Below are 14,260 nucleotides of genomic sequence, written 5' to 3'. Positions count from 1 at the left end.
TACACCACCATTAAAACCTCGTCACTCTACGTACAACTATTAGCTTGAAAAAGGCAAAAAACTATTTCCAAGATGGCCGCCTGGAGGCCAGAAAGTAGGTCATATCGGGAAAAAGAAAAATACATCTGGGCATATTGCCCAAAGCTACCATCACACCAAATTTTAGCCATCTAGGCCTAGCGATGACGAAACGTGCTCCGCTAACGGACGACGACGGACGACGACTGACGACGACTGACGACGACGGACTACGACGGACGCCACGGTATCGTATAAGCTCCCCAGAGGTGAGCTAACGATACCTTGCTTACATAATGTACGTACTCAACGCGAGAGGATTCAAAACGAAGTCAAAATGACCTGGTTCAATTGCCATTCTCTTGCTTACAGACATCTATTCAACAGCCATAGGAGTTTGTCGAGTTACATCATGCACGGTGCCAAAAACTAAATTAAACTTTATTTTTGAAAGGGACAGTGATGTACCTCCTACCGAACTTGAGTGAGGATTTTAAAATATTGTTGTTAAATGAAGTAATTTACATCCGAAAGGAATAAAATATAAAAGCTTGATCATATTGAGGGTTTACACACCGGACTGTGGTATAATGCATGATGTGGGTGTATCGTATAGTGGGAGTTAGCCGGGGGAAAGATACAAAGTTAATAAAAGTAGTGTCTGCATCTATATCATGCTGATTTTTGTGTAGAAAAGTGTGATACCTCGGAACTCAAATAAGATATCAAAATAAAAATACTCAAGACTCATGTATATACTAAAAAATATTATTTTTTGGTGAGTTTTTTAAATGAAGATGTTTTTGTGGACATTAAGTTAATGGTTCATTGCATGATGAAGCCTATAAGGTATTTCATTAATATCATAATGTTCACGGACAAACTCTTTTGTGAAAACACTGTACAACCACAATAAAATCAGGCATGGTGTTTTAGGAGATATCATGAAGGTTTTGACATTTCTATGAGCTAGACTGTATGTACACACAACTTATCTGGATTTTCGATTGCTAATGACGATACTTGGCGTTAGTGTGTCTCTTGTAATGCTAAGATGAGTTGAATAGAAAATACATGATTGTTTGGATCAAGTAGGTAGTTTCGATCTACAGAATCCTTGCACACTACCAAGACAGATTTCAATATAACGTCATCATATAGCCTACCGGTATGTCATGTACGTGTAATTCGTAATGGTAGCCTAAATCTACTTTACCGAACTTGTGTCTTCGCTGGGAGGCTGGAGTTCATGGCCACCCTCATCAAATCTGCCCACAAATGCGATCCAAAAGTCACTGAAATCGTCCCGTTCATCCTCCCACGGCCGTTTGCCTACGAAATGAAATCATGCATCTGAAATAAGATCCCAAGTTCCTCAATGTGAAATTCCAACTGGTCCCATGTGGGTTAAAATTCACGATCGTGATCTGTCTGCACGTTTCAGTCGCGTCAATCCAGGTAACCTCAACCCTATCCGCCTCGCAGCGGATGGTCGAGGAAGCCTCGTTGATTTACCCGAGGCGAGCATACGATGGATGCACTGTCATACCGAGCGATCTGGTATTGCAGATTATTCCCACTTGGATCGAGGTTACCCATTCTACAGAAGAACACGTGCTTGGACACCTTACGCACAAAGTGCATTGCCGTCAAGTGTATACCAACCTCTGTAATGAGTGAAGGGAGGAGACTGAAAAAATCTAGGTCACGTCCTATGCAAATGTAAGCGCATCATATGCATGTACATGCTCTATTGCGTAGTGTACACCTGTACATGAAAGCCTATACTTCTCATCATGCCATTGTTGCGCGAGACTTACTGCAGCTTCTTGACAATAGAGAGGTTGCGGTTCTTACTTCGATGACGAGAACGTATCCTTAACAAATGATCGAAACGTGATGGAGTAGCTGGGCCGTCCGAACCGGAGGGGAGGGGGTGTTATGGATAAGCACGGCATTGTTGCCTCCCCGGTGTAAGAGTAACAAATGCCCCCCTGGAAAAAGTGTCCGGCCCTATTGTATTCTGCAATATGGTTCTATAGAGACCCTGACCGTCAATAGCTCAGAGATTGAAGCGCATAATAGAATCCTTTGTTTCCCGGGCATTCTATCCTGGGACATTTTAAACTTCTACACCGGCAGTTCTTTTTTTTTTTTTTCACTACAGAGATAGTTTCTGCGCATGCCAATGGCTGCTGGCATCGATCTTGGTAATTGCCAATCACCAGGCGTGACTTCTACCTGTTTTGCAATAACACGGAACCATCAGACCGATTTCAAATATGCCAATTCACTAAAACCATTAAAGAAGTGCTTTTCATGTATTCTGACACTTATGAGGACATTTTTATGGCTGAAATTTGTCATTAGTGGCAAAATTAAGAAATAAGATTACGTCATTCTAAAAGAATAACCTTATCTCCAGGTAGATGGCCTTGGTTGCAAGCTGAACGGGCTGGTATCTTAGGAGAGCTTACAGTCTTTCATGGGTGCTAGGGACGTCGCATCTAAACCAGTATATGCTGTTATCTCCAATTATCAAATCTGACGACAGAATCAAGCATTTGTTACTTTATTTCCATAAGAAGGTGACAACAACATTCATTTTGAAATATAGCACATTTAGGGGACAACATTTAACATTTTGTTATTTCACCCCACGCCTCACAGTCCTAGTCAGATACATCATCTGCCGCTATGGGCGCTAACGCCGCTCGCGGCAACGTCAGAATTATCAATGGTGCTTGAATTCGATCCACGGTTACGGAATCTCCTCCGTCTCGTTGTTACCTCATTTTCTGGGATATCAATTGGAGGAGACGGGACAGTATTCTGATGATTGTTCAATCGAGCAATACCAGGCAGAGTACTGATTTTCTGATGGCCCGAGATGCGTTTGTCGTCCAACCCTAATCCTGAAAGCAGCCGGTGGGTTGTGCAAGCAGGGCTGCGGCCCTGTTGTTGCCGGTACTGCTTTTGGAAATGCCTCTCCCCTTCGATGGGGCAGCTGTATGTGAATTCTTTGGACAGAAAACCCGACCTGCGCCCTTCGGCGGAAATGACGTGGCTAGCTTGCGTGCACACCAATCGAGGCGACGCGATATTAGCGCCTTCATCAGGCTGCGGCTCCACCAACGGCAATAGTGCCGACTGTTCCCGTCGCAGACCACTTTTCTCAGAGATCATCGTCGCCTTATCACTTTGCAAGCTCCGCCGGAAATCGTCGTCGTAGCTCGCCCTCCTACGTTCTAAAGCACTGCGAATTGGCGGGAATGAAAACTGGTCTGTAGACGATGCTTCGTCAGGCGGCAGACCACTACCTCGCATCTCGCTATCGAGTGAATGATGCCTCTTGTCTATCAATATCGGTGGTGAATTGTGTAAGGACTGTCCCTGGTAACTTTGACGCCGTTTACTGAGATATATCGCGTTGTTGATCTCGGGCAATCTTAGTTTGTTGTATGAATCGATTCTGGAACGCCCGGCTTTGTTGGGGCTGGAGGAAAGGTCTATCTTGACGCACTGTGTCGCAATCGAGTCGTGACAAAGGTCAGATTGACGGCACATTGGCTGATTTCTGCAAGACGACGGGTGCAAGGGTAAAATCCTCAAGGGAAAAAAAACACGGTACTTGCCGTCATCCGCACTTGCTGAAGGTAGCGATCCCGTGTCGTGAATGATATCATTTCCGGTGTGCGGGTACGTTTTAAACTCCACTTGAGGCATGATACCAGAGGGCGTGACGTAGCCAGATGAGTCATACGCGTCATCAGATAAACTATTTTCTCCCTCATTGCCGCTTTGGGAGTCGTATTTCTCTGGCTGCCACGTAATAGTTATGTTTCTAGCGCGCATCCTGCACGCCTGCACCAACATAGCCACATTTGCCCTCGACCTCATTTTCGCCGCGTAATGCACTGCCGTATTGGCGTCGTTGTCCAGGCAACTCGGATCTGCACCGTGTTCTAGAAGAAGGGAAATACAGCTGCTTTCTTCATTCACCATGCATACGTAATGCAACGCAGTCCTTCCATACATGTCCTGCACATTCGGTTCCGCACCTTTCGTGAGGAGGTACCGCAAGTAATTTGTGAGTTCACAATGCTGCTCTTCCGCGAAACTCGACAGCAGCGCCACCATAAGACATGTCTGGCCACGGCGGTTTGTGACCTCAATATCGGCGTCGCCCTCTAACAGCAATCGCGTGAGTCTTAGCTTTCGCTTCCAGGCGGCCTTTAAGAGATCACTGCCGTTCGTGATGTCATCAGCATCATCGGGGTGTTTTCTTGAATCCATTTTCATTGGCGTTTTCGATTCCTCGGTCTGTTTTGGATGAAATCTTTCACGTGTGTCACCTGGTCTCAATGTCCAGAGTAAACAAAGTGCGAGTATTTCCTGAATATATAGCCAGCTTTTCTGTCGCCATGGCATTTTCAAACAGCGAAGAAAAATGTGAGTTCGCGTTGAGGTGTGGTCTTTGCACACAGACCGTTGGCACAGCGCCAGACCAATTAACGAGTGATCCCGGTCGGTTTGTCACGAGGCACCTCAAACCAATGGCTGGCAGGAGTGGAGAAAATTCAGAAATATGCCCGGGCATAAATCTCGATAGGATGCTGGTCTATGACAGGTTTACTTCCCAGGCAAGCCTGGTACCAATGGACTCCTGGTTGGAGAAAAGCAAGTAGGGTTAATTGTGTGCAAGTGCCTTGCCCAAGGACGCAAAATAAAACAGTGCTGATCAGTCTGTGTATCGAATCTACGAGATCCTGTTTATAAGCCCGGCGCTCTAAACACTCTGCTACTGACCCCCCCCCCCCCTTCGTCGGGAATAATCGGAAGTATTTGGATTGGAACTATTCGGAACACTGACACATACAACGTCAATCTGAGACTGCCCGAACGTTTCGGTTTCATGCCGACATCCCAAAAGGGAATCGGAGATTGCCCGAACGTTTCCGATAAATGCCGACGTGTGCAAATGGATGGACAAATACTATAGATACAAAGTTTCAGCAAATTTGCATGCATTATAACCGTACTAGGGCATTGTGTATAACTGCATTTCTGATATTTTTTCCTGGACCAACAGTAATAACGAAAGGCGTCCCTTTAAAGGTTTTCGCCCCCAACGGATGGATATCAATTCTCGAAGCTCGAAATGGAAAGGTAGATTAAGGAGGGTCGGAGAAATTAACATCAACTCCAGATTTCCTCAGCATATTCCAGGGATGAATATGGGTCTACCCCGATAATTGGCATGGACGCGATAAAGATCAGGCTTTGTTGCGAGACCACTGCAGTGTTATCTTAACGCCTTTGCGCAATATGGACACAAAGTTTGGGCTTGAGCCAAGGACAAATGATCTCGAACTGCTAAGAAGGGAACGGAACTCTGTCACATCCAAGTTCCTGAATTATGTTTGGAAAAGGATACCGGCAAGTTGCCCGCCCAAAAATAATCGGCCGGCTATGGCGATTTAGCGGAATCTGCAGCCTGGTAAACCACGCGCCTCCCAGCGAGATCTCGTGTTATTTGGGTGATCGATGGCTCTGTATGTAAACGTTGCTACTATCCAAACTCTCGTCACAAATACTAGTTCAGGCGATGAGTTGTTTACTTTCGCCCTTGCGAATACAACGCCCGCGCGCCACCATTCCTCGAGGCCAGCGCCGGTCTACAATATTTTACCCCCGACTTTCTTGTACTGGAGAATTCTTCAAAAATGTTTATAAAGTGCATCAATTTTATTCGGTAGGTCCGCCGTTGAGCATTTAAAAATCGGGCGAATGCAAGCAGTGTGCCTTATGTTGACCGCTAAACCCAGATACCATCCAATTAACAAGACTTAACGGCGCCGACAACTCAGCATAGGCCTGTCAAATAAGCCCCCTCGAAGACAAAAGTACAGGGTGTCTCACCATGATTCGTTCAGGAGTCTTCAGTTTCATAACGCCTGATATAATGGTATATGGACCTATCTCTCCGAAGGTACGTGCGCTGGACTTGAGCGAAGTTCATTGCCTTTTATAGACTTTGATGTTTTCACCCCAAATCTTGGTTCAGTACTCAGACTGACATTGTCTGCCATGTCATCGGGAAAATTTCCAAAAAATATTGATATTTTGAGAACATGATCAAGTTGTCATTTCGTGATATTTTAAAGAATAAATATATCATTTTGGGTCATTTATGGATGGATTTTCAGGGCAAACACGACCCGACGCTTTTGGAACGTAATGATAGATAGATAATCTGATTGATGCTAAAGCGAAATATCCGCAAACTGTGCGTGATATAACGCTGAAAATATGGGATATTGATGATAGATACATAATCTGATAGATGATAAAGCGAAATTTTTATATCAATGCTGGTTTGGCAGTAATTCTTCAAAATATCACGAAAACGATATTCCCTCTCAATCAACTAGACTATGATGTTTTCACCCCAAATCTTGGTTCAGTACTCAGACTGACATTGTCTTCCATGTCATCAAGAAAATTTTCAAATTTTTTTTTTTATATTTTGAGGACAAGTTATCATTTCGTGATATTTGCAAGAATAAATGGTTAATTAGCATTGATATTGATATTTCGCTTTAGCATCAATCAGATTATGTATCTATCATTACGTTCTAAAATTTTCAGCATCTTAGGGTCGCTCGTGTTTGCCCTGAAAATCCATCCAAATTGATATCTAGACATGTCAGAACCAATAAAACACTGCCAATGTAGTTGCTGATGTCGTACAGATGCTGCATGAGCCCATTATAATTTAGGTTCGATCCGCTACGCTGGTGGGAAAGGGTTAGGCGGTCTGGTAAAAGGTGCCGGTGTGACAGCGGATATAGTCCCCCTGGAGTCATAGTCCGGTAGCATTGTATTTGACCAATTAAGCAGCATGATCTATTGTACCGCTAACCCTAACCAAAACATTTAGCAATGCGGGCTATTGTTACACGGACTATCAGCCCTAGGACTACTATCCCTTGCACACCGGGCATTTGGCCTTCCGGGTTGATAATGAGGCCGCTCCTGAGCTAGACTCCCTGGGGAGCCCATTGCGTCATCTTAATCTGGTTAGGGTGAGGAACGAGGCCGGTCCACTGCATCCGGAGTGTACTCCTTGGCAGACCCACCACCCATATTAACACTTGAAATAACACGAAGAAAGCCAAGCCTTTCTCAGGCCAACTACCGAGCGTATCCTCAGCTTACAGTCATAAACGCCCTACCTTGAAATATATATGGACATAACGTCTAACTGGCGCTGGACTTGAGCCAAGTACAAATTCTCTCAAATGACAACAAGAAAATCGGAAGTCCGTCACATCCAAGTTCCTTATTTGCGTTTGAACGGCTCAGGGACGTATTTACAGTACCACGTACTTTAAGCTAATAAATTACCAAATCACTTTGTTTCAACAACAATTCTTTTATTAGTAAATCAAAAGCAAATTCTAAGTACAGCTACATTTATGTCCTACATCTGTAAACTCAGTCAAGAGCCGTCTTGAGTTGACAAGAGTTAAGAGTGGCTCCTGACCAATTTTACAGCATTAGCATCATAACTGGTTCATGCCCATTTCGCCTGGTCTTTTTTCGCCTTTTCCCATTTTGCCTTTAAAAAATATACATTTCGCCTTCTCCTATTTCGCCTTTTCCAATTTCGCCTCTTCCCAATCCGCCTTATTCTATCTCGCCTTTGTCTTTTTTCGCCTTTTCATTTTTCGCCTTATGCTATTTTGCCTCTGTTTTATCTTGCCTTATCACAAGTTGCCTTATCCATTCTTGCCTTCGTCTCAGTTTGCCATTGTCTTAATCTGCCTTCTCCTATTTCACCTTGTCCTAATTTACCTTTGTCCCAATTCGCCTTCATCCTATCTCGCCTTTACCCGCCCCGCCTTTGTATTATTTCGCCTTCTTCCCATTTCGCCTTCTTCCTACTTTGCAACAAACTTGGTGTCTTTACCCATGTTTGTTGAGTCAATCTTTCATATGAAAGTGTCTTCAACAGTGTTGAAGGGCTTCTAGGGTCCATTCGGGGGTACCCCCAACCAAAACCTGGTGGACATTGCCAAAATTACAAGTGTAGATAACTTCTCAGCCATTATAGTCATATTACATTACATACCATATTACAAAAGACTTTTGTCTCTTTTACCCATGTTTGTGGGACCAATCTTTCATATAAGAGTGTTTCCACGAATTATGTTTTGGTACCCTACCCAAGGCTGCTGCTTAATTACCAATATTTTCAAATCTTCATAACTTCTGAACCATCCACATGTAAGCTTACATGTATCTCCAAAACCAACTTAGTATCTTTACCCATGTTTGTCAAATCTTAGAGTTTTCCAAGTCTTTCATGGAAATATTTTGGCATAGTGTTTTGGCATTCTTTGATGAGTAAGACTTGTGACCTGGTACTATATAGGAGGGATGGGGGTGCTAAGTATTTTATTGATCATTCAAAGTGTGAGTGCTTCTGAAGTTCTTTATTATGGACTATGGTCAATAGGCCTACTCAAATCCAGCAATCTGGAAGATGTATTCCTTTGGTCATTGGGGAATTATGAGGCCTTCTCACAGAATGAGTTAGCTCTCAAGAACGTCCCACGCAGTGTTCCCTTTGGATGGTTTTGGTATGTTTGATGTTCTTCATTCTCAGCAATGCTATAACTTAGCATGAGATAATACAAGTCCCAAAGTTTTTTTGAACAGAATCATTAAACTACTCAAAACACTGCCCCCCCCTGCGAATAATAGACCCCTTGCTTAACGAAGGCTGATTGATAAAAGGCGAAGTGAGATATGGCGAAACGGGAGAAGGCAAAATGGGAAGAAGGCGAATTGACACAAAGGTCAATCAAGAAAAGGCAAGATGAGATAAGGCAGGATGGAACCAAGGCAGAATAGGACAAAGGCGAAATAAGAAAAGGTAAACTAGTATAAGGCAAGATGAGAGGAAGGCGAGTTAGGAAGAAGGCCAATTGGAACAAAGGCGAGATAAGACGATGGCGAAATCGTAGAAGGCGAATTGAGAAAAGGCAAGTTAGGAGAAGGCTAAATGGGAGAAGGCAAAATTGGATAAGGCGAATAAGGTTAAGGCGAAATGGGCAGATACCTCATAACTAACAACACTGGAATGGACACAAATTCAAAACTTTTTGTATTTGACCCGAGGAGTTTACCACGCCTACAGCACCAGTCACAAATAACATACACTCAGCCAAAAATGTAATGCTTCGACATTGCGTGTGCTGTGCGCAAACCTATGCTCTGGTGCCGTGCAAGCTGCGTGCAGAGCAGCTAACATGGCCAAGGTCTAGCCTGTGTGACAAGTAGCATGCACAGGGTTGTGAGTAGCTTGTGTGTAAGTAACCTGTACCTCGCGTAGAACATACGCATATTCTGTGATGTCAATTGTGAATGTGACTGTACTAAATGTATCATTAGAACTCCGAAAGCGACACCTATGTTTAGGCAGATGGCAACCGAATTTTGTTTGCATGTGTAAGAAACAAAAAAACTAACTGAAAGGCCCCTCAACACCTGCACCCACACGTTTCCGATTTTTTCTTGAGAAAGGGCAGCACTGAATTTTTGATTTTCATCAGTTTTGATTTACTGTTGTGTTAACGCTAACAGCATGTCGTAGTCCCGGGCAACTTCCTCAATATTGTTTGTTCCCAAGGCTCTCTTGATTGAAATTAACCTTCTGAATCTTACAGGCTGTTGAAACTCATCATGACCCCCAAGCCTTGGATCCACTCTGTAGACCGGGAATAACTAGTACACTCGGGTACAAGGGACAAAGGCTTTTCTTCTGAGACTACATTGTAACCACTGATTTCTAGAGTGAGATGCAGCCACGCACACTGAATGAATCAAAATACTTGTGTATACGACAAGTCAACCAGGAAGTTATTTAGAGACAAAAATGTGTACTGGGTCTTTATTTATTCCTACTCCCTGTTCCAGACTCCGAAATTTTCTCGGTGAGTTGGAAAGCCTGCTTTGAATACAAAAGAATAACGTAGGACACTCAGTAAGTTGGGGAACTGATTCTCCTGAATGACAGTGATACAAACAGAACACACTTATAGGTGTGTGAATGGTGTTACGATTCATTTCTGAACTGGACTTAGAAAATTATAACGATATTGTAAAGCATATACAGTTAATGTTACTCTTTCCCTTCGAAATGTCCAATGTTCTCTTGACGACATACAGAGGCAGAGGATTATACAAATTACTCACATTTTCTGAGTCCATTTTTTACAAAACACTTTGCAATACTCATATACAGTATTTACCTTAAAAAAGCTATTTACAAAAACGGTTCGGTCGTGCGAGAACCAGCTTGATGAACAGACCAAAACAGCATGGCGGTCGGCGATGTTTTTTTTCAGTTCCTCACAAAATTGGGTGTAGGCTTTTCATGTGTTTGGGCAGAATTTTTGACACACTGGCACTCACCAGCGTGATCAGAGGCCAAGGAACTTTAAGGTATTGCCATTCTGCATGAGCTGCTCACATCAGCTCCCATGGGACCCACAACAATCGTTTAGTTTTTACATTCTTCTGTCAACACCTTGAAATATCAAAATTGAGGGGGAAAGATATGTGTATTGGCAAATACTGATGACCTCCCCCTCCCCATGGTAGTTCAAGTTTCGTCTCTTGGAATTTTTAAGCAGTCCCAGATCAAACATAATATCTTTGATTCAACCAAAATGTCTAGATAGAAACAACACTACGTACTGCTCACTGTGCCTTTTTTGTCCGTAAAAAAGCTTCTAAGAACTAAAACTTGTCCAATTCCTATAATTAGAATAATAATAGATTCCCCTATGGACCAAAGTTGTACACGTTCATTGAGATCCTCAGCAAAGCCCCGTGCTGTTGATTCTCGGAGCCTGTGATGGGTCTGGTAGTCATTCACAACTTTTAGGGCCTCATGGATTGCAACGGCGGACGTTTCCATCTGAAAGAAGGACAATGAGTTAATTGATGATATGTTCAACAAGGAAAACATACAACTCTGGATAAGACATCAAATCAGCTCCAAACCTAAGGGAGGGGGTCACTTCACCATGTCCTGAGTCCATGGGTCCCAGCAGGCCTTCACCAGACAATCGGAAGACCCCATTCAGTACAGTATTCTCCAAGTCCATGGAATTACCAAATCAACCTTGGTCTTGGAGCAGGTGTGTTAGGTCTATCATTTCCAAATAGACATTCTTCATTCTTGAAAGAATCACCTACCTGTGTCATCGCAGTCGCTTGCTTTGCCAAGTCAGGTACGATGGCTGGTTCATCCCCAACTTGGAAGTCAAAATACACCGTCTTGTGCGTAAACGTGCTAAATTCGTTGCTGAAACAAAATTTGTAGATGCCCTTTTGGTCGGTGGTCCATGTGAACGAGTCATATTGCTTCTTCTGGTCTTTGTAGAGACTTTGGCCGTTGGGTGCGACAAGTTCCATGTCGACATCGTAGTTTCCTCCCATTATGACCTGAAAAAACAATTCTTGTTTTAGAAATGATTTATTGCATGAAATATGCGATTGAGGTAGACGGTTTGCAACTGAACTGTCATCCAAGACCAAGAAATGATTTCGGTTGATATGACAGACCCTCCACATTGCCATGTTGGTGACGCTGACAGGGGGTTAAATGAGAATTCGTGGCATTTGCACTCGACCTCCTAATAATAAGCAAGCTGTCATCCGTAACTTTTACGTCTTCCAGTTCAAGACAAACGTGATATAGGCCTAAATGTCATTCTGAAACTTTCCCTCGTGTACAGGTTTTGAACGCCCTGCGATTGGACAGACTGCTTTCAGATAAAGACGCTATATACAGGCACACAGGAGCAAAACTACAAGCAAAAATTACCTGAAATTCTATGGTGGATTTAACTCCTTTGTCAATAACTTCGTAAAAACACTCTTTTGCATTGTCGGGTAGTGTAAACGTCAGCTCTGTACACAGGGCCGTCCCTAAAAACGCTGAAAACGCAACAAGTAACTCCCCTAAACTCAACATATTTATGTGAACGATACTATAGTCTTTTATGTTTAGTTTGGTGCAAAGTTTTCTTAAATCGATGCAGTAAGTTTTGAATTATCGCCTGTTTTGTAAGCGATATCCGTAGTTCGGTTTCGGCTTCTTCAACAACGTGGCAGGTGCCCGGATGGTATTCCCCAGTCTAAAAATAGATAAGGGAATTCCGACCCTACATACAGGGTGTCGCAGAATGAACGGTACCGTTGAATTAGCTAAGTTTTATGTTTTCGGGAACTTCTCAACGCAATTTTGATGGGAAACATGTTATTTTTATGTATAACTAAGGAACAATACTTTAGCATGCATAATCACGTCGTATGAGAGGCGTACGGAGTATATTTATCGAAAACAATTGGTACCAGGACGGCATATCATTCATGGCATGATTTCTACATAGTATTTGTGACATCGGAGATATGATCCTGGGGCCAAACGCTTAGCATTTTAAAAGGACAACTTGGGCGTAGGATTTTCCTGGTCAGAAGTATACCCCCCGCATGCGCTGCCACAGAAATAAGACAAAAATGAACCATTTGCATTGGCACCATATACTGGGAAAGTGATCCTTCCATTTCGGGATACCCGGATTGGCGCGGCACAACCCCAATTAAGTGGAACCAGGCCGTGGTACCATCAGTAGACAAGAAACGATGGCCCCCTGCTGGAGAGAGCTTGAGAGCATACTGAGATTAGGCGTTTTTACTCCGACGTCTCATCGACAGGTTGAGTATATTGAAAACCGCTGGTTGTCAGGATAGCCGAGAGAGAGAGTGGGAATACGTGTCCAATACATTAATTGTTAATTGATATTTTATTATACGATGACTTGTAATTAACCTCGTTAAATATGACCAGCAAACAACGGAACAACCCCTGGGGACAAGTTCAGTTACATTTGATCTACTGACAACGATCAATGTCACCGGTAAATAAGCACACGAGATATTTGAATGGGCCTTCCGTTGCCGTATTTTAGTCCCGCATAAAACCGCTTCCGGTTTCGGTCGATACAGTGGCGACAATTCAACATAATAATGTTTATGCTTTCTAGTAATGGTATTTTCATCGACAGTTATTGACCAGTTTCCAGACCTGATGCAGTTTGTACCAGGGGGAAAATAATATGACGCAATATATTTTCTTTGCCGATCGAAGGGGAGTCATTGAATGCGTGGAACCCTCGTGAGAGCGGGTTGTTATAGCGGTTGCAGTACGGAAAACTGCTGTAGCAAATTCGGGAAAAATCGTGTCATTGAACAGACCTCCGGTTGCCAAGAATTCGGAAGAAACCGGGTCATGGAACTGACCTCCGGTTGCTAAGAATTCCGGAGAAACCGGGTCATGGAACAGACCTCCGGTTGCTAAGAATTCCAGAGAAACCGAGTCATGGAACAGACCTCCGGTTGCTAAGAATTCCGGAGAAACCGGGTCATGGAACAGACCTCCGGTTGCTAAGAATTCCGGAGAAACCGGGTGATGGAACAGACCTCCGGTTGCTAAGAATTCCAGAGAAACCGAGTCATGGAACAGACCTCCGGTTGCTAAGAATTCCAGAGAAACCGGGTCATGGAACAGACCTCCGGTTGCTAAGAATTCCGGAGAAACCGGGTCATGGAACAGACCTCCGGTTGCTAAGAATTCCGGAGAAACCGGGTCATGGAACAGACCTCCGGTAGCTAAGAATTCGGGAAAAAACGAGTCACTGAACAGACTTCTGGTTACTAAGAATTCGGAAGAAACCGGGTCATGGAACAGACCTCCGGTAGCTAAGAATTCGGGAGAAAACGAGTCACTGAACAGACTTCTGGTTACTAAGAATTCGGAAGAAACCGGGTCATGGAAAAGACCTCCGGTAGCTAAGAATTCGGGAGAAAACGAGTCACTGAACAGACTTCTGGTTACTAAGAATTCGGAAGAAACCGGGTCATGGAACAGACCTCCGGTAGCTAAGAATTCGGGAGAAAACGAGTCACTGAACAGACTTCTGGTTACTAAGAATTCGGAAGAAACCGGGTCATGGAACAGACCTCCGGTTGCTAAGAATTCGGGAGAAAACGTGTCATTGAACTGACTTCTGTAACTAAACGCATACCGCATGACGTTTTAGATGATATACAATGGTAATTTACTAATTATTTGTTGATATCATCAAGAATTCATAAACTC

At 43.5% G+C, this 14,260-nt stretch overlaps 1 protein-coding gene across 1 annotated transcript; it reads right to left on the bottom strand.

Moving 5' to 3' along the window:
• Positions 1 to 7,481: 7,481 nt before the first annotated feature.
• Positions 7,482 to 12,673, bottom strand: LOC135498860 (transmembrane emp24 domain-containing protein 7-like). The gene is made up of 3 exons (XM_064789357.1): positions 11,924 to 12,673; positions 11,293 to 11,541; positions 7,482 to 11,011 (listed from the first exon to the last, which is right to left on the bottom strand). The coding sequence occupies exons 1-3, from the start codon at positions 12,071 to 12,073 to the stop codon at positions 10,781 to 10,783; spliced, it is 630 nt and encodes a 209-aa protein (XP_064645427.1). The 5' UTR covers positions 12,074 to 12,673; the 3' UTR covers positions 7,482 to 10,780.
• Between the last annotated feature and the right edge of the window lie 1,587 nt (positions 12,674 to 14,260).

The sequence above is a fragment of the Lineus longissimus genome, chromosome 14, assembly GCF_910592395.1.
Source record: "Lineus longissimus chromosome 14, tnLinLong1.2, whole genome shotgun sequence".
NCBI classification, from domain to species: domain Eukaryota; kingdom Metazoa; phylum Nemertea; class Pilidiophora; order Heteronemertea; family Lineidae; genus Lineus; species Lineus longissimus.
The sequence above is the reverse complement of the archived record's forward strand: the minus strand, read 5'-3'. Positions and strand labels throughout refer to the sequence as shown.

Coding starts and splice junctions, on each gene's coding strand:
- LOC135498860 (XM_064789357.1), bottom strand. CDS start 12,073: ATGTTGAGTTTAGGGGAGTTACTTGTTGCGTTTTCAGCGTTTTTAGGG. Junction 11,542..11,923: donor AATCCACCATAGAATTTCAG/GTAATTTTTGCT, acceptor TTGTTTTTTCAG/GTCATAATGGGAGGAAACTA. Junction 11,012..11,292: donor AAGCGACTGCGATGACACAG/GTAGGTGATTCT, acceptor TCCTTCTTTCAG/ATGGAAACGTCCGCCGTTGC.